General features: G+C 40.1%; 2 protein-coding genes across 9 annotated transcripts in view; one reads left to right on the top strand and one right to left on the bottom strand.

Annotated features, from left to right (window-relative positions):
* Window positions 1-6601, bottom strand: part of PRORP (protein only RNase P catalytic subunit) — a 135352-nt gene extending 128751 nt beyond the window's left edge. For 5 of the 8 annotated variants that reach the window (XM_004017893.4, XM_012098805.3, XM_042235683.1 and 2 more), the window contains exons 1-4: window positions 6094-6128; window positions 4507-5772; window positions 2479-2526; window positions 1864-1996 (exon numbers count right to left, since the gene is read on the bottom strand). In XM_004017893.4, coding sequence (XP_004017942.3) covers window positions 1864-1996; window positions 2479-2526; window positions 4507-5495 — 1170 coding nt within the window. In that variant the 5' untranslated portion in view covers window positions 5496-5772; window positions 6094-6128. Of the gene's footprint in view, window positions 1-1863; window positions 1997-2478; window positions 2527-4506; window positions 5773-5893; window positions 6129-6553 lie in introns of those variants that run through there. The other 3 variants (XM_012098802.4, XM_042235682.1, XM_027957245.2) reach the window with 3 other exon arrangements.
* A 103-nt stretch (window positions 6602-6704) lies between these two features.
* The window catches only part of PPP2R3C (protein phosphatase 2 regulatory subunit B''gamma), a 27639-nt gene continuing 13373 nt past the window's right edge, over window positions 6705-20970 (top strand). The window contains exons 1-6 of the mRNA XM_004017892.4: window positions 6705-6803; window positions 12977-13104; window positions 16410-16514; window positions 17441-17553; window positions 17960-18057; window positions 18897-18967. Of these exons, the coding sequence (XP_004017941.1) occupies window positions 6746-6803; window positions 12977-13104; window positions 16410-16514; window positions 17441-17553; window positions 17960-18057; window positions 18897-18967 (573 nt within the window). The 5' untranslated portion in view covers window positions 6705-6745. The remainder of the gene's footprint in view (window positions 6804-12976; window positions 13105-16409; window positions 16515-17440; window positions 17554-17959; window positions 18058-18896; window positions 18968-20970) is intronic.

Below are 20970 nucleotides of genomic sequence, written 5' to 3'. Positions count from 1 at the left end.
TGTGATAGCAGCATTTAGCTACACAGAATGTTCTTATTCTTAGAAGATACAAGGGGTTCCCTGATGGTCCAGTGGTTAGGACTCTGCTTTCACTGCCATGGCTCGAGTTCAATCCCTGGCTGGGGAACTGAGGTGCAGCCAAAACCAAACAAAAAAAGATACATACTGATATATTTAAGGTAATATGTCTAAAACTTACTTTTAAATGGTTTATAAAAACACACAGCGAGAAAACATATGTGGAATAATAACTGGTTATTCTAGATGAAGAGTATGTGTCTGTTGTGTTTTCTTTTTTTATTAAATAAAAAGTTGAGGATGGGAAGAATATTCAACTAACCCACAACAGAAATGGTTAAGTCTTTAGGAGCAAACTGCATGATTTACACAATCCTGCATCTATCTTAACATTTACTTCAGAAGATACATGTACATGTTCAATAGATGTTGGATGAGAGAAAGAAATTTGTTTAAATCAGCTTAGCTGGCAGAAATTCCCAAGGCATTAAGAACTGCTACAGCCAGTCAGCTGTCAGTACATACAGAACTACAAACTAAATTTTTGTTCAATGAGAGGCAGCAGAGTGTAAAGGCAAAAATGCGGGGGTCACTATGACCTAATTTTATTAGTGGAGCCTCCTAGGGCAGATTTAACCTCGCAAAGTCTTAATCACTCTATCTGTAATACAGAAATAAACCAACATCTTACAGGGTAGGGTGAAGATGAAATAAGATATAAGATAATGAATATAGAAGGCAATGGCACCCCACTCCAGTACTCTTGCCTGGAAAATCCCATGGACGGAAGATCCTGGTAGGCTGCAGTCCATGGGGTCACTAAGAGTCGGACACGACTGAGCGACTTCACTTTCACTCTTCACTTTCACGCATTGGAGAAGGAAATGGCAACCCACTCCAGTGTTCTTGCCTGGAGAATCCCAGGGATGGGGAAGCCTGATGGGCTGCCGTCTATGGGGTGGCACAGAGTCAGACACGACTGAAGAGACTTAGCAGCAGCAGCAGCAAGCATCATTTAATAAATGTTAACTATAATTTTATCAGTAAAGTCAGCTAAAAGGTGTTCCATAAAATGAACATGATGTTTTCAAGGACCCAATTTTGACTTTATTCTGAGGATCAAAGGTCTTCATATTAGCATTTTCTAACAATTTTAAGTCAAAGTGAGATGGCAGAACCCTTTACACTTCTCCTTTTTATTTGGTATTTGGAGAAAGAGCATTCAGTAAGATGACAGGCAGCCTCTCCTCAAGGTAAAAGCATTTTACGTCAACTTAATCTTAGTAAACTGGCATAAAATACTGAAGATTAGCAAAATACATCTATTAAGAATGACTTCAAGAATAAACAAATTCAATATGAAGAAGACTTGGATATAATTTTGTCAAGTTATCTTAGACTCTCTTGACTAGAAAACTTATGAGAAACCTATATTTCCAAGGAATTTTATTAAAAACATCTTTTGGAAGCACTTACACAAAGAATAACCATCTATTGAGCACTTGTGCCCAGATGAAACAGAATTGAGCTCAACAGGTGGATGATAGTCTAACCCAATTATTCCATGAAAGTCTAAAGCAATCTCTCCTAAGGGTTGGCGACTATGGCCAGCCGAAAAAAATCCAGCCCATGACTTATCTTCATGAACACAGTTTTACTGTATTCATTTATGTATTGTCTGTGGCTGTTTTCACTACAACAGCAGAGTAGAAAAGTTGCATCAGAGACATTACAGCCCACAAAATCTAAAACATTTACTATCTAGTCTTTTAGAGAAAAAAATTGTCAGCCTCTGCTCCAGACAAGCAATCCAAGAATGAAGTTAAAGACCTGTCCCAGACTCACCTGAGGTGTCGTCTTTTTGTATTGGTCACCTCCATCTATCACATCCCTCATGATTTTTTCCTTGAGAAATTCATACTCTTCCGAACTCAGGTGAATAGACTCTACAGTTTTTCCACAGCCCAAACACTGACCACTGTAATTATAATTGAATGTGTTAAAGAATGTCCCGGGAAAAAAACTTTTTCTAAAATGAATAATTCTAGGACACAAGAAAATTTGAAGGTAATTTAGAAAAAGAACATCATAACCTTTGTGATTATCATACACATCTCATTTTTTGTAACCCAGACAATACAACAAATTAGTGTCCCAGAAAAAGCCAAAAGAGTGGACTGCTGACCTCCAGATAAAGTTTTAAAAGTCATTCTTAAAACACAACTGGGCCCAAATTTGTAGGGAAAACATGTCAGAGAAATCACACCAGGCTCACAGCACCTACCAAGAAAACGATTTTGGATACTGCAAATTCTCGAAATGCGAAATATGACCTTCTTGGCAATCCTAAGTAACTTAATCTACCCTATTTCTAAAATGTTCTTAAATTCTTTTTAACTAGTAGCAACACAACCTACTAAAGCTGAATTGAAAGATTAAAAATAAAACATTGGTCTTTACCTTTGCTGGATTGTGGTGAACTGTCCTTTCCATTGTTCTCCAGGAATACTACAAAAAAATTGCAAACCAAATCACCAGAGGGTCAAATCCCTACTGAAGAGATATTAATTGTAGGAAAGTGCTCTGAAAAGTTTGGGATAGTTTCTTAGAACAGTTCGATTAGAAGAGTGGATGCTTAGACAGCGATGGTACACTACTCTGGACCTCCTTCTCTTTGTTTCTTCTCTCATCATCTGACTCTCATCTTTAAGTCTAAATTTACCTTCACAGGACCTACCCAGAAAGGAGCTATAACTTCTACACAAAACTCAACTCTAGGGACTTCCTTGATGGTCAAGTGGCTAAGACCGCAGTCCCAATGCAGGAGGCCCAGGTTCTATCCCTGGTCAGGGAACTAGTTTCCACATGCTGCAACTAAGACCCAGCACAGCCAAATTAAAAGAAAAAACTCAACTCTAACCTTCTCCATAAAGCTGCCAGATACTGTTCGTGACCCATTCTTTCTCTTACACTATCAAATTTTATACACCACTCTTAGATAACTACTATTGCATTCCCAACTACCTCATGAATGCCATTATAATAGATCTTACATCACAAAACACCCACAGTGCTTAGCCTAAAACTGGAGGCATTCAAAACTACTTACTCATTTATTTGCTCAATCAACTTATCCTTTCTTCGTTCCTCGTTCATACACTGCCATCATTTTTTTTTGGTGGGGGAGCTGTGCTGGGTCTTTGATGCTGCATGGGCTTTTCTCCAGTTGCAGCGAGCACGGGAAACTCGCTAGTTGCCGTGGGCAAGGACTCCTCTCTGTGGTGGCTTCTCTTTGTGGAGCATGGGCTCTAGAGTGTGCAGCATCAGTAGTTGCAGCTCACAGGCTCTAGTTAGTTGTGGTGCAAGGGCTTAGTTGCTCTGTGGCCTGTGGGATCTCCCCAGATCAGGGATCCAACCCATGTTTCCAGCACTGGCAGGTGGATTCTTTACCACTGAGCCACCAGGGAAGCCTCATTGATTCTATAAATTCTACTGCCTTCTCTCCTTTCTCCGTTCTTAATTCAAGATCTCATCATCCCTTACTCAAATCTACAATTGCCTCCAAACAGATCTCCCTGTTTCAAATCTTAATCCCTGTCTAATCTTTTCTCACTGCTTTGGCATCATCTTTTATAAACTACTCCAAGATCAGCATTCTTGATAAGAGAATAAAATCCAAGATCCTTGGCCTTCAAAGACTGTCACTATCTAGTTCCTCTGCAGATATTCAATAAATGTGGTAAGAAAGATAATTAACCATGATTGCTACTGCAAAGCTCTGTAAAAATAACATACAGTAGAAAAGTAAGAGAAAAGCAGAGATGAAAGGAAAGAACCTGTAGGAAAAAGCCTGAGGCAAATTAGCAGTAAAGAAATAAAGAACAAAAGAACATCATCAAGCTGATAACATGAAGGAAAGCAAAGGAGAGAGTTTTGGAGAGAGTAGTCAAATACAGTATGATCAAGGACAGATGAAGATTTTCTTTTTTAATGCATATGAGGTTTAAGCAGAATCCCTCTCTCTGCTCTAACTACTCAAGTTGGTGAAATGCAGACAGTAAACAGAATATATATAGCATTATATACATTATACCAATCACAATTAAGTTTCAGAAGAACTTCTGAAAATAGTAATATGACCCAAAGACAGCTCCAGTTTTCTTGCAATGAACTCCAGCCACAAGTGCTATTTGTAAATACTCATATACTAGACACCTCAGAAAACAAATGAACCTTCTAATAGGAAAAAATACATAAAAACAACAAGTGTTCTATAATCTCCCTTTTATGTGATGAGCAGAGATTATCACAACAGGTTTTTCAAAGGGAAAGAAAACTGTCTTAAGGGGAAACAATCTTACTAAGCGAAAAAAAGTATAAACTGAATAGAACAATCCTCAGCAACTAATTTAAAAAAAAAAGGAAAAGGCTACTTTTAGGTATCAGTATTAAAATAAAAATACACATATAAACAGAAATCAAAATTACCTCTCAAACCATGTTTTTATACTGTGTGCAAAAGACTCCCCAGGATAAAGTTGATTATTTCTTAAATACAAAAGAATGTTGTGCAGTTTGTTTGAATACTGATCATCTTTCATGTCTTTTCCAAAATCAAAGAAGGCTTTTAAAGTTTCCAACATAGGAACAATATCATGATTTAACAACTCCTGATACAAATTCCAAGCTACATTTACATCTTGATGAAACAGGGCTCCCTGGATACAGTCATCATAGTTCTTTTTTGAAGGAATCATGACTTTTTTGAGGTCTTCTAACAGCAGCAAGGCCTCTCTCCATCTGTCTGTATAGATTAATCCCCGCATGAGAAGAGTGTAGGCTCCAGATTCTAAACGCTTGTATCTGGCTTTCATGATTTCATAGACATCAATAACTTCTGATGTCTGCTTATGAAAAACACAGAGATACAAATACTTGACCAGTAAATCATAACCTACAATACCATTGTTTTTTGCAGCTACCCAGGCCAGCACAGATTTGGCCACATCTAGAGAGCTATGGCATTTAACCATCTGCAAAATAATCCAATTTTCAAAGTTAGCCTTTTCTTTGAACTCTTCCTTAAGTTTATCCCACTCCTCTGAGTTCAAAGGTTTTGTTGGGAGCTGGATCATGTTCTTCACAGGTGGCAAGACAGGAGTTTTACTAGAAGGATTCATCTGTGATCTCTTCTTAGCTGCTCCAGCTGCAAACATGTGAGAAGAATCAGCAGAAACTTGCTTATTACTACCCTCATCTAGTTTCCTGACACATCTGGCCTTGGCAATCAGCAGGTTCATTGCTTTGGTATTTTGTGCAGACATCGTTTTAACAGAAAACCACTTCTCTTGATTCCTGATGCCATAACAGTCTTTGAGAAAGAGAGAGAGGTAAGAATGACTTGAACTTAGCCCAAGGTATGAGTTGCTCTTCCAAAGCTTAGGAAAGCTTCGAATACCAGCGAAATAGAAAGTCATTATGCAGTTAAATCAGCACTAGATTGTGAGAAAGATGTTCAAAAAGCCCCAACTTCTGCAGGCTGGTGGCTGGGGGTGGAGAATCGAAGGGCAACTTTCTACAAGGCGATTTTCAGCTTCTCACAAATTGAATGCTTTGGGAGCTAGCAGCAACGAAGCTTGGTTGAGTTCTCTCCATTAAACAAAGGTATGGGGATATCCAACCTCTCTCGCAAGTTCCAGGACTAGGAGTCAGAGCAGGAATCCTCTGCTGCCTCTTATATTCCAGTCAGCGAACCTGAGGGAAAAAGCACAAAGACCCGCCAGCTGACTCACGCGGAACACCTCTCTTCTTGAAAAGGAACAGGAACCCATAGGAGACAGGCTGCATAAGGGGCGAAGAGTCGGAAGCCTCCTACCTCAGGCCCATCCGTAGCCTAGGAAGAGGCTAAAGCCCAAGTCTAGGGGCCCTGGCCGCCAAACTCTTCAAATGGGGGAATGAGAAGGGACGGTTAAGAGAGCCGAGCCAGAGACACAAGTAAGGAAGAGAAGTCCACGAGGGCAACCCCTCTGTGTACGGGTCGGTCACAAACGAAGTTCACTAGATTCAGTCACCCACCTCATCACTCACGCTGTGTGCAACCATTAGCGGCTAAACTACGGCGTCCACAATGCACCGCGACGGCCCCTGCCGCAGAGGCGTGGCTAAGCTGGTCGCAGGCGTTCGGTCCCGCCTGGAGGCGAGAAAAGGCGACTTGTGAACCTTTTAATGGCAGGAGGGGGCACAGGCGGCTGCTGAGCCCACCTATTACATTCAGGGAGCATCTAAAGCCTCCAGATATCCGCAATAAACCATGAAAAGAAACTGTGAAATTAGAAAGCTCTTCCATCCAGCCGGAGGAGCCAAAGGAACCCCTGGGTCACGTGACGCACAAGTGTCAAAGGGCCAAGATGAAATAAAAGCGCGGGCTCCCTTATCCGGCGCCTTTAGAATCAAGCATGGTGAGGCTGGGAAGCTGCTTTAAGGAAGCAGCTTTTCTTTTTCACGTCTGCCCTCCCTGTTGTGACCGCGTCCCTACCGTTGGCCTGATCGTGGTATTCTCCGCAGTGGCCTCTGGGATCGATTTACCCCACTTCCGCCCGCGTCCAAGATGGCAGTTACGCGGCCTTCATGACTTTTTACGGGACTGGGCGGCGTTGACGCCGGAGCTGGCAGTGGGTGGAGCGGTTAGTAAACAGCAAATGCGGGAACTGGTGGGCCGGAATCAGCCATGGACTGGAAAGAAATTCTTCGCCGGCGGTTAGCGACACCCAGCACCAGTCCAAACAGTGAGTTTGGGAGGAGCCGCCCGCTGAGAGAGCCTGGCCCCAGGGACCTGGGGGGGGACGATGGATGGGGAGGAACAGCACCTTTGGTAAAACCTCTCCTGACAAAAGAGGCTGCCTGGGATGTGGTTGAGCGATCCAGAGGGGTTTGACCTACACTTCTCTGGGAGGGGATTTGCAGGAATGAAAAGCTACCTAGACAATCACTTGCTTGGTCCTGACCTCGACTTGTGAGGGATAATTCAAAGTCGCGGTGCCAACAACCCTTCGATCCTACCGTTGCTCTTACCCGCCTTTTTATTGTCACACTTTTTACTTCCCTCCTTGCCCATTTTAGACTTCATAATCCGTTTTTCCTTGTCTCTTTCCCTCTACTTCACACTTGTTTGTTAATCAGTCTGGTTAAATCTATCATTCCTATTCCACACCTCCATCCAGGGCAGCTGAATTGTCTCACTTTTAATTCATGTCCACTAGATGTTAAAGCTGAAACTCCAGTACTTTGGCCACCTCATGCGAAGAGTTGACTCATTGGAAAAGACTCTGATGCTGGGAGGGATTGGGGGTAGGAGAAGGGGACGACCCAGGATGAGATGGCTGGATGGCATCACTGACTCGATGGGCGTGAGTCTGAGTGAACTCTGGGAGTTGGGGATGGACAGGGAGGCCTGGCGTGCTGCGATTTATGGGGTCGCAAAGAGTCGGACACAACTGAGCGACTGAACTGAACTGAAGCTAAAGTAGATGTTGCAGTCATTCAGCTACACTTCTTTCGTGTGTCCCTAGACATTGACTCTCCTACACTCCAAGGCAGTTCCTTCTCTCACCTCCTAAACCTCCAATCCTCCAGTATTTCCTATCTACTCTTTATCTGCTCTCCCTCATCTGCTGTTCCCACTGGCTCTTTCTGCTGCAGCTCACTGGCCTCCTCCCCCTTCCCTGCATACACCAGGCATACTCCCATTTTCGTGCCTTGGCACTGGCTGTTTCTTTTGTCTGGAATGCTCTTTTGTCTGGATATCTGTATACCTTCTTCAATTTTTTTTTGTTGTTGTTGTTCAGTTTTATCTCAGTGAGAGTCAGTATCCCTGACTCTGGAAAGACGCATGTGTGTATGCACTCATCCACTCACACATATACTTGTATATCCCTAGAATAGGTGAATGGTAGAATGAGAATGCAGAGAAGGCAATGGCACCCACTCCAGTACTCTTGCCTGGAAAATCCCATGGATGGAGGAGCCTGGTAGGCTGCAGTCCATGGGGTCGCTAAGAGTCAGGCATGACTGAGCAACTTCGCTTTCACTTTTCACTTTCATGCATTGGAGAAGGAAATGGCAACCCACTCCAGTGTTCTTGCCTGGAGAATCCCAGGGACGGCGGAGCCTGATGGGCTGCTGTCTGTGGGGTCGCACAGAGTCGGACACGACTGAAGCAACTTAGCAGCAGTAGCAGAATAAGAGTGACTCTTGGGATTTGGGCTCAGTTGATCCTAGTACCACTTACTGAGTTGGAAATAAAGAATTAGAAGAAGAGTAGTAAGGTGAAGGAAAGTAGTAAGGTAAGGAAATCAACCCTGAATGTTCATTGGAAGGACTAATGCTGAAGCTGAAGCTCCAATACTTTGCCCACCTCATGCAAGGAGTAGACTCATTGGAAAAGACTCAGATGCTAGGAAAGATTGAAAGCAGGAGAAGGGGGTGACAGAGGATGAGATGGTTGGATGACATCACCAATTCAATGGACATGAGTTTGAGCAAACTCTGGGACATAGTGAAGGACAGGGGAGGCTGGCATGCTGCAGTTCGTGGGGTCACAAAGAATCAGACACAGATGAAGCGACTGAGGACCCAGGCATGCCCAGTATACGAAGTTGTTGGTGAAATGAGCGGGATTCTCATCTGTTGAGGGTGAACAGAGCAGGTTTGAGAAATGCAGTGAAAGTTTGGAACAGTCAGTCACCAAGAGGAATAAGCAAGAGGACCTCAAGGGCAAATAAAATATGTTTTGGTGGTTTTGAGAGGCTGAGTTATTAACTACCATGAAATAAATTTGTGGGACCAAATGTTTACATAGTTCAGCAGTTTTCTCCAACACAGTTATTAAAAAAAAGGCAAATCCAGATATAGGAGAAATGCTGGCAGAAGAGCTTCAGGAAAAGAACTACAGGCATATTGAGAAGGAAGTGAGACCAGGAAGAGGGAAAACTTTTGAGAAAATAAATCATAGAATCAAAGATCTCAGTGAGGTTGAAGTGCAGCGAGGTTTTGGTAACCATAAGTTTGTTTCCTATGTCTGAGTCTTTCTGTTTTGTAAATAAGTTTATTTGTATCTATTTTTAAAATATTCCACATATAAGAGAGATAGTATGATGTCAGGCGGGCCTTAGGAAGTATCACTACGAGCAAAGCTAGTGGAAGCGATGGAATTCCAATTGAGCTATTTCAAATTCTAAAAGATGATGCTGTGAAAGTGCTGCACTCAATATGTCAACAAGTTTGGAAAACTCAGCAGTGGCCACAGGACTGGAAAAGGTCAGTTTTCCTTCCAATCCCAAAGAAAGGTAATGCCAAAGAATGCTCAAACTACTGCACAATTGCACTCATCTCACACACTAGTAAAATAATGCTCAAAATTCTCCAAGCCAGACTTCAGCAATAGATGAACTGTGAACTTCCAGATGCTCAAGCTGGTTTTAGAAAAGGCAGAGGAACCAGAGATCAAATTGCCAACATCTGCTGGATCATCGAAAAAGCAAGAGAGTTCCAGAAAAACATCTATTTCTGCTTTATTGACTATGCCAAAGCCTTTGACTGTGTGGATCCCAATCAACTGTGGAAAATTCTGAGATGGGAATACCAGACCACGTGACCTGCCTCTTGAGAAACCTGTATACAGATCATGAAGCAACAATTAGAACAGGACATGGAACAACAGACTGGTTCCAAATAAGAAAAGGAGTACGTCAAGGCTGTATATTGTCACCTGCTTATTTAACTTATATGCAGACTATATCATGAGAAACGTTGGGCTGGAGGAAGCACAAGCTGGAATCAAGATTGCCAGGAAAAATGTCAATAACCTCAGATATGCAGGTGACACAACCCTTATGGGAGAAAGTGAAGAATAACTAAAGATTCTCTTGATGAAAGTGAAAGAAGAGAGTGAAAAAGTTGGCTTAAAACTCAACATTCAGAACACTAAGATCATGGCATCTGGTCCCATCACTTCATGGCAAATAGATGGGAAAACAGTGGAAGCAGTGGCTGACTTTATTTTCCTGGGCTCCAAAATCACTGCAGATGGTGATTGCAGCCATGAAATTAAAAGATGCTTGCTCCTTGGAAGGAAAGTTATAACCTACCTAGACAGCATATTAAAAAGCAGAGACAACTTTGCCAACAAAGGTCTGTCTAGTCAAGGCTGTGGTTTTCCCAGTGGTCATGTATGGATGTAAGAGTTGGACTATAAAGAAAGCTGAGTGCAGAAGAATTGATGCTTTTGAACTGTGGTGTTGGAGAAGACTCTTGAGAGTCCCTTGGACTGCAAGGAGATCCAACCAGTCCATCCTAAAGGAGATCAGTCCTGGGTGTTCATTGGAGGGACTGATGTTGAAGCTGAAACTCCAATATCTTGGCCACCTGATGCGGAGAGCTGACTCATTTGAAGAGACTCTGATGCTGGGAAACATTGAGGGCAAGAGGAGAAGGGGACGACAGAGGATGAGATGGTTGGATGGCATCACCAACACAATGGACATGGGTTTGGGTGGACTCTGGGAGTTGGTGATGGAGAGGGAGGCCTGGCATACTGCAGTTCATGGGGTCACAAAGAATCGGACACGAGTGAGCAACTGAACTGAACTGATGGTATTTATTTTTCTCTGACTTATTATGATAATCTCTAAGTCTATCCTTATTGTTGTAGATGTCATTATTTCATCCTTATGACTAAGTAATAGTCCATTGTATGTATGTATGTGTACATGTATATACACACACACACACACCACATATTTAGCTATTCATGTGTTGATGGACATCTGGGTTGCTTCCATGTCTTGCCTGTTGTAAATAGGGCTGCAGTGAACTATAGAGTGCATGTATCTTTTCAAATTATAGTTACCTTAAGGTATATATACAGGAGTGGGCAGTGGCCACAGGACTGGAAAAGGTCAGTTTTCATTCCAGTTCCAAAGAAAGGCAATGCAAAAGAATGCTTAAACTACCGCACAGTTGCACTCATCTCACATGCTAGTAAAGTAATGCTCAAAATTCTCCAAGCCAGGCTTCAGCAATACGTGAACCATGAACTCCCTGATGTTCAAGCTGGTTTTAGAAAAGGCAGAGGAACCAGAGATCAAATTGCCAACATCTGCTGGATCATGGAAAAGCAAGAGAGTTCCAGAAAAACATCTATTTCTGCTTTATTGACTATGCCAAAGCCTTTGACTGTGTGGATCACAATAAACTGTGGAAAATTCTGAAAGAGATGGGAATACAGACCACCTGACCTGCCTTTTGAGAAGTCTGTATGCAGGTCAGGAAGGAACAGTTAGAACTGGACATGGAACAACAGACTGGTTCCAAATAGGAAAAGGAGTACGTCAAGGCTGTATATTGTCACCCTGCTTATTTAACTTCTATGCAGAGTACATCATGAGAAACGCTGGACTAAAAGAAACACAAGCTGGAATCAAGATTGCTGGGAGAAATATCAATAACCTCAGATATGCAGATGACACCATCCTTATGGCAGAGAGTGAAGAGGAGCGAAAAAGCCTCTTGATGAAAGTGAAAGATGAGAGTGAAAAAGTTGGCTTAAAGCTCAACATTCAGAAAACGAAGATCATGGCATCTGGTCCCATCACTTCATGGGAAATAGATGGGGAATCAGTAGAAACAGTGTCAGACTTTATTTTTTGGGGCTCCAAAATCACTGCAGGTGGTGACTGCAGCCATGAAATTAAAAGACACTTACTCCTTGGAAGAAAAGTTATGACCAACCTAGATAGTATATTCAAAAGCAGAGACATTACTTTGCCGACTAAGGTCCGTCTAGTCAAGGCTATGGTTTTTCCAGTGGTCATGTATGGATGTGAGAGTTGGACTGTGAAGAAGGCTGAGCGCCGAAGAATTGATGCTTTTGAACTGTGGTGTTGGAGAAGACTCTTGAGAGTCCCTTGGACTGCAAGGAGATCCAACCAGTCCATTCTGAAGGAGATCAGCCCTGGGATTTCTTTGGAAGGAATGATGCTAAAGCTGAAACTCCAGTACTTTGGCCACCTCATGCGAAGAGTTGACTCATTGGAAAAGACTCAGATGCTGGGAGGGATTGGGGGCAGGAGGAGAAGGGGACGACCCAGGATGAGATGGCTGGATGGCATCACAGACTCAATGGACGTGAGTCTGAGTGAACTCCGGGAGTTGGTGATGGACAAGGAGGCCTGGCGTGCTGCAATTCATGGGGTCGTAGAGAGTCGGACACGACTGAGTGACTGAACTGAACTGAACTGGGATGGCTAGATCATATGGTAACTCTATTTTTAGTTTTCTAACGAACCTTAATACTGTTCTCCATAGTGGCTATCAGTTTAAATTCCCATCACCAGTGCTGGAGGGTTCCCTTCTCTCAACACCCTCTCCAGCTTTTATTATTTGTGGCCTTTTTGATGATGGCCATTCCAACTGATGTGAAGTGAGATCTCATTGTAATTTTGACTTGCACTTTTCTAATAAGTAGCAGTGTTGAGCATTTTTTCATGTGCCTGTTGGCCATCTGTATGTCTTCTTTGGAGAAATGTCTATTTAGATCTTCTGCCCAATTTTTGATGGGATATTTTGTTTGATACTGAGTTGTATGTGCTCAGTGAGTACTTTTGATTAAATGAATTAGAACATGTCAGGTCTATAGGAGAGGCAGTGACTTGAGGAAGAGCAAGTACAGTGATAAGAAGAAGTAGGAGCATCTGAGAACTTGTTGAAGATGTAGAAGAGGCTATTTCAGTGGAAGATAGTGATTCTTGGTATTTTAAGAAAGTTAATAGATGCTTAGTATCTAAACACAATTGTGAAGGCCTTTTTTGTGCTATAATTAGAGCATAGTATATAGATGTCTTGAAAAAAATGTTGTCTGATTTTAAAAGTTCTTTCCCTCCTTAATCTGTTTTGTTACCAGAAAAAAAAAGTGAACAAGAGTTAAAAGATGAAGAAATGGATTTATTTACCAAGTATTACTCAGAATGGAAAGGAGGTAGAAAAAACACAAACGAATTCTATAAGACCATTCCTCGGTTTTATTACAGGGTAAGTGATATTTAAGCAAATGTCTTGCAGAGTTTATAAATTAAGTATAATTTTTTAAATGGGATAAAAATCTTTTATTTTATAAACAGATAAATTTATTATATTTTAAATTTTGTATATTGTTTTATTATAGTTGACCTTATTATTTTTGACCTGGTTAAATCTTAGTTTTTCATATAAATTGGTATAAGAACACAAAGTTGCTGCTTGCCACTTTTTTTAAGTTCTTTCTTCCTAATTTTTATTATGGATATTAGTTGTGGTATTCTATTGGGTTCTGTTGTCAGGCTTTCTATAAGACTTAGATTTACTTGGTTGGTCATAATTTTTAACTTTGTCTTTTACTCATATGGTGTAAAATGTTTTGCTCAAGGCTAAACTGAAAAATAGATTGAGAATGGAAAACTTTAAGAGCTATACTTAATTATATGTTTCTTTGTGCCAAAATGGTAAAAGGCTTTGAAGAGCGTTGTAGATAAAACAGTAAGACTTTCAGAAAGCTATTTACAGCTAAAGTCGAAGGCTACTGAAAACAATAAGACCTATTTAGTATTGTGGAAAGTGTAGCTACCATCATAAAGTTAACTTTAGAATTTTAGCTGAATGTCTCTTAAACCTATTGCCTTCTAAACTCAATTAATTATAACATTATTTGCAAAGAAAGTAAATATTATGTTTTACTTGCATTAAGGTAAGTGAGGTATTGATATAAGTGGATTATCCAGATAATTTTAACTTATTTCTTCAAGTACACACTTTTTTCATTTGAATCATTTTACTGCAAACTTTTTTGTAATACTGTGTCTCCCAGCCCTTGAAAAATTATGAGACTAATCCATGTTTGTTGTGGAAAAGCAGCTAATGCCAGAGACATAAACAAAGATTTTTATATGTGTGTGTTTAACAAAAAAGAGGCCACTGCATACATACTTTTCTTTTTGCTTTTGTGCATTTCATACTTTCTTAATCAAAGGCAGTTAGACAACTGAGAATTTTTTGTAGTCTGAGGGAGTGGGAAGGGAATTGACATTTATTGAGTGTCCACCTACTTCAGAACATTTTATGTTCATTATCTCATGTAATCAGGATTGTGAAATTGTTATCTTACTAACCCAGAAGGAGCCCTCAGATGCTGACATCACTCCATTCCCAGGACTCCACTTTCCTGTATTTCCAATACCAGCTGTCCCCTTGTGGTTCCTGAGGGAATCCCCTTTTCCCCTATTTCTGTCTCTTCTCTGACCTCTTCTAGATCCCAAATGGTTGCTGGTCTGCAGATATGGACTTGTGGGATGTTCTTGCCCTGGTTTCTTCTTCTCCATCCACTCCACTGCTTCAGAGAAACTACCTGTCACCTTTGGTCACCACTTCTCTCCTTGGCTGGTTAGCTGGTTGACTAGCCACTGGCACACAGTTCCTGTCTCAACCCCAGCCTCACCTTCTGATGCTTATTCCTTCTCCATCCTCTTTGATGGGAAAGGATGGCATCTTCGTTCTTAGAAATAAAGTAAAATCATAGCCCCAAATTTGGAGTATGGATTACACAGCTACATTTGATGGGGCAAAGATACATAAAAGAAAGAAGAAATTCTCAAAGCAAATTATTTGAAGTTGTTGGGATGAGTCATTTTAAAGCCCAGCTTAGGGGAATCACCACAATAAGCAGAACCTCTGCCTTGGAGGCCAATTAGTTAGACTTTGGCTTGACCATCTGTGAGAAGTAAGGTGATCCAATCTCACCAGGCATACTTGGCTAAAAGTCGCTCTTCAGCTAGTCCTGATTTAATTCTGTATCAGGCTAAGGTTACACTGGGAACGGTTCTATGAATATAAAGTGAAACTTGGGCTACATTGAGAAAATAGAAAAAGTGGTGGGTCATAAAGGAAAGTAAGCATGACACATTCTGATACATTTAGTTTGGGGATGGTTATCTTCCGTTGATTATCTGTCATAGTACTTAACTCCTAGCAGTCACTAGGAAGTAGCATTGAAGTCTGCTTAAGGGAGAGATAACCTAACTACCCAGTAATGGAAATGAGATGGAGAGAGGAAATACACTGAATCCCTGATGTCAGAAGACCCAGATGCATGTTTTATTACTCTAGTTGCACAACTTTGGGCAAGTCATTAACATTAGGACATGAGGATATAGGGGAACAAGGAACCAAAGAAAACAACTCGTAAAAAATTAAAATAGACTGGAACTCTGAAGATTTAAATCTTGGGTCTGGGACTGATTAATTGCATATGAATTCTTGATAGTCATCCAGCCCTTGATTTCCTTACCTCTACACTGAGTGTGATGAAATCCATCACACAGGGCTAGTAGGATTAAATTAGAATGTGTGTATTGATGTTTGATATATTGTGGACACATACTAAATGTGTTTCTATTTAGGTAAACTCTGGATCAAAAAAAAGAAACTTGGGCTAGATGGTTAGCTTTTTCCAGGCAGAACTGGCCTTGCTGATCGCTGAACTCTCTGTGGATCTCTTTTTGTTAAATGAACTTTTTAGATAAATGATGACTTGAAGTCAAGCAAAATTGAGATACAAAAAGTACTTTTGAGACAGTTGCATATATAGTTTTTTAGACCAGATCAGTTCAGTTCAGTCACTCAATTGTGTCTGACTTTTTGTGACCCCATGGACTGCAAGCACGCCAGGCTTCCCTGTCCATCACCAACTCCTGGAGCTTACTCAAACTCATGTCTGTCGAGTCGGTGATGCCATCCAACCATCTCATCCTCTGTCGTCCCATTCTCTTCCTGCCTTCAATCTTTCCCAGCATCAGGGTCTTTGCCAATGAGTCATTTCTTCACATCAGGTGGCCAAAGTATTGGAGCTTCAGCTTCAGTCCTTCCAATGAATATTCGGGACTGATTTCCTTTAGGGTTGACTGGTTTGATCTCCTTGCAGTCCAAGGGACTCTCAAGAGTCTTCTCCAACACCACAGTTCAAAAGCATCAGTTCTTAGGTGTTCAGCTTTCTTTGTAGTCCAACTCTCACATCCATACCTGACTACTGAAAAAACCATAGCTTTGACTAGACAGACCTTTGTTGGCAAAGCAATGTTTCTGCTTTTTAATATGCTGTCTAGGTTGGTCATAGCTTTTCTTTCAAGGAGCAAGCGTCTTTTAATTTCATGGCTGCAGTCACTGTCTGCAGTGATTTTGGAGCCCCCAAAAATAAAATCTGTCACTATTTCCATTGTTCCCCCATCAATTTGCCATGAAGTGATACATTTTGCATAATCCAATGGTCTAGAATTTAAGTGTAGAAATTAACTGCAGTGCATTTTTAGCTGCCAGCTGAAGATGAAGTGTTACTACAGAAATTAAGAGAAGAATCCAGAGCTGTCTTTCTGCAAAGGAAAAGCAGGGAACTATTGGATAATGAAGAATTACAGGTAAGAATGGAATAATTCTTGGCCGTTTCCTATTTGTACTACGTGTGTCATGTGGGATCCCAGGGCACCTAAATGGAGACAGTAGTGCCAAGTGGCTGAAAGCACAGGCTCTGAAGTGATGATTCCCACCAGAATCAACTGCAAAGCTTATGTGTCCCAAGGAGAGTTTTGTCTTGTTTTTTAAAGTCCATAGGTAATTTTAATGTGAGGCCAAAGTTGAGAACCACTATTGTAGGGAGTCATATTAAGAAGAATATCATCTTCTTTATCCTTTGATTACTGATAACATAATAAAAATAGCTAGCATTTAATGAGTGCTTACTAAGTTCTAAAATTTTCATATACAGTTCCTCTTTTATCCATATAGCTGTATGACGTAGGGACTGTTATCCCTACTTTACAAATGAGATTTGAAACACAAGAAGCTTAAGTCCACCATCCAAGATTAAAGACAGGGCTGGGATTTTAACCCTTGCAGTTTGACCCTACAGTGAAAGTGAAAGTTGCTCGGTCATGTCCGACTCTTTGTGACCCGGTGGACTATACAGTCCATGGAATTCTCCAGGCCAGAATACTGGTGTGGGTAGCCTTTCCCTTGTCCAGGGGATCTTTCCAACCCAGGGATCAGACCCAGGTCTCCCACACTGCAGGTGGGTTCTTTACCAGCTGAGCCACAAGGGAAGCCCAAGAATACTGGAGTGGGTAGCCGATCCCTTCTCCAGTGGATCTTCCTGACCCAGGAATTGAACTGGGGTCTCCTGCACTGCAGGTGGATTCTTTGCCAACTGAGCTATCAGGGAAGCCCCAGTGATAGACAGTAGTCTATCATTTTAATGGAAATAACACATTTTAAAACTATTTTTTAAATTTTTTGTTCTGTTGATAATAACATCTTAAATATCTTAAAATTTTGCAATTCTCCTAAGAACTTATGGTTTTTGCTGGACAAGCACCAGACACCACCCATGATTGGAGAAGAAGCAATGATTAATTATGAAAATTTTTTAAAGGTTGGTGAAAAAGCTGGACCAAAGTGCAAGTAAGAATAATATAATTAATGTAAGAGTATGTTACATTAAGCATTTTAAGTGCATCAAATAAATGTTAATGAAAATTTAAGTCAATGATATGATCATTTAAGTCAACTTTTCATTAAACTAATCAAGTTTAATAAAATTATTTATAGTCAAGACTATTACATTGGTATAAAGTTGTTAAAAGAAATAATATAGTTTATTTACAACACTGTAGTCCCTCATTCTTAAGGCAATAGAATTTAAAGATGTATGACTTAGTATTTTAAGTTTTGATAGTTCTCACTTTGATTTTTTCCCTCTACTTTGATTTTTAGTTGTTTGAATTTATGCTATTTTCTGCTGAATCATATAGAAGTCATTTTTTTTATTATATTGGCAGATGATTTAACATTTATTTTCTTTTCTTAGGCAATTTTTCACAGCAAAAGTCTTTGCTAAACTCCTTCATACAGATTCTTATGGAAGAATTTCCATCATGCAGTTCTTTAATTATGTCATGAGAAAAGGTGACTCCATTTTCATTTTGCTTCAACTCCTATCTGAGAATCAAGAATTTGGGTCTTTACTTTTATAATAGCCCTCCCATGTCAAACATCTCTTTTATTAAATTTGAATAGCAGAATTTCTTGTCTTTTGACCAAGATTTGTTTTCCTATTATTATGATTCTCTCCTGGAACTTACTAGAGCTGAAATTTTCTACCATATATTTGGGTTCACTATTATAAAAAAGTTTATAAAAAACAAAACAAAAACCTCTTCTGAAGATGCTAGCTAACTAGATATATCAAAAGCTGAACCAAGAATTTTAATGGATTGTTATTTGAAATATTTTAATTCACTGGTCATTTCATTTCACAAATATATTACAGGTTGAGTTGCCTGAGAGGATAGTTTCAAACTCAAAACTGTAGCCGCACACTCAAGGAGCTTTTATTAAACAACATGGAGTTGTTATGATTCTTATAAGTTCCATAATGACTTGTCAAATTCTGTGTGTACCATCTTTAACTGATATTTGGTTGCAGTAATTAACCTCAGTAGAATAAAATCTGCTTCATTGAAGGCATAACTTATACTCCTTTTTGGTGGAACACCAGGATTCTCAAGGGCATCAACTTTATTGTCACTTTAGGCATGGTAGAATTGTTGATATCTGCAGTTAATTCTATGGTATATTTATTTCAAACAGTTTTTGGATTAATGAATAGTATATGTGAGAAAATATATGTTTATGGAGTTACTAAATTAGCTTGTCCTTCTAATCTCTCTTTATCTCCTTTTATGCATATATATACCAAAGGATAGATCTTAATAATTATATTTCATTTTCTCATTTACTGTCAGTTTGGCTTCATCAAACAAGAATAGGACTCAGTTTATATGATGTTGCTGGACAAGGGTATCTTCGGGAATCTGTAAGTATTAACCTACTTTTATAACTACTCTAGACACCAAAATGCTAAATAATAGTTATCACTGGATGTTGAGATTACAGATAATGTAAGGGCAAGAAGTTTTTCCTTTTTTAAGAAATATAAGAAAAATAATGTGACTATATTAATGTGACCTGTAGGTTTGGGTCATAAGGTCAGTTACCAAGAGGATATTTATTACCCATTAGGTGGTTGTGAAGAGTTGGACATGACTGAGCAATTGAGCATGCACAGACACACAGACACACACACTTACACACATATACTAATGTAATTAAGCCGAGTTATCAGCAAAGAATTATATTACAGCCTCATGATACAAATCATTATTTTTCTTGTAAGTGTAACTATTTTAATTATATGGACGTGTTTCTTTTCAGCTCAGAATTTTTTCCCAAATATATATAAAATGGGAATGGAGTTATGCATAAATATGAACCAAGATAATTAATCACTTAGATATATGTTCAAATATAAGATTTAAAGAAATGCAGATTCCCTGTTATAGTTTGTTTCCTGTTATAATTTGTTGCACTCTGTTTTATCCAGATTTATATAGATAGAATCTGTTAGCTCATACTGAACATTTACACTTAACCTTTCTAGGGCCACAGTACTGTTCTTGTCCTTTAAGGTTCAGATCAACTTGACAATAAAAGGTTCTTGGTTCTATCCATCTCTCTATAGCAAAGAAGATATATTAACTATTTGTTGATACTTATTCAGGTCAGATATTGGAATACTTCTATAGCTCTGAGGATTCTTGTCAGCCATTAGTTGGTTTACAAAACAAATTTATCTCTTTTTGCCTCTTACCATGAATGGAAACAAAAATTTTAAAAGGGATGGGGAGAAGGGAGAAAAAAGCAACAGTGTATCTCTATAGTTGTGTTTAAAAGGGAATAATCTTCCCTTCTGTCAATGAAAGGAAACACTTCTCTCAAAGGAAAAAAACCTCTCTCCTAACCTTGGTGCTTTGCCTTTTGAAACCAGACTTTGTGTCTCCCTTATTTAAAAGATAGTGATTTCCAGCGCCAACATCTGTAATTTGAGTAGTATAGGCAAACTTTCATTCAACTATTAAATCTTAAATAAGCAATTACCAAACACTTAATTTATGCTAGGTACATCGCCAAGCCTTACCCTTATGTATAATAAGGTGCTTTTTTCCTAACAGAGTGAGGAGGCAGACACTAAATTATCTGCAATATGATTTCAAAGACTGACAAGTTCTAGGGAAAAAATAGGGTCATAGGAAAGAGTATGACTGGGGTTGCAAAACTATTTTAGATAAGATGAAAGGTGCCTCTTTGAACTAGTGACTGAGTTTTAGCCATGAAGGATGAGAAAGAACCAGCCTTTTGAAAATGTAATACAAAGGGAATAGCAAGTTCAGTGTCCCCAAGGCACAGTTAAACCTGATCTGTTTTAGAAGCAGAAGGAAGCCAGTGTGTCTAGAGCATATGAGCAAGGGTTAGAGTAACAAGGGGCTTCCCTGATAGCTCAGCTAGTAAAGAATCCACCTGCAAAGCAGGAGACCCCAGTTCGATTCCTGGGTCGGAAGATCCCCTGGAGAAGGGATAGGCTACCCACTCCAGTATTCTTGGGCTTCCCTGGTGGCTCAGACAGTGAAGAATCTGCCTGCAAAGTGGAAGACCTGGGTTCAACCCCTGGGTTAGGAAGGTCCCCTGAAGGAGGGCATGGCAACACACTTCAGTATTCTTGCCTGGAGAATCCCCCTGGACAGAAGAGTCTGGTGGGCTACAGTCCATGGGGTCGCAGAGTTGGACATGACTGAGCGACTAAGCACAGCACAGCACCAGAGTTGACAGAAGGGGAGGTTGGAGAAGTAGGCAGGGCCACTTGTATTAGGGCATGGTAGGGAGTTTGGGTTTTATTTTGAGACTAGTAGGAAGCCAAGAGAACTTTTAAGCTGACTCTGTCAGATATGGTTTACATTGTATTTGTTTATTTATTGGCCACAA

The sequence above is a fragment of the Ovis aries genome, chromosome 18, assembly GCF_016772045.2.
Source record: "Ovis aries strain OAR_USU_Benz2616 breed Rambouillet chromosome 18, ARS-UI_Ramb_v3.0, whole genome shotgun sequence".
Taxonomy (NCBI): domain Eukaryota; kingdom Metazoa; phylum Chordata; class Mammalia; order Artiodactyla; family Bovidae; genus Ovis; species Ovis aries.
Note: the sequence above shows the minus strand (reverse complement) of the source record. Positions and strands in the feature narration are given on the sequence as shown.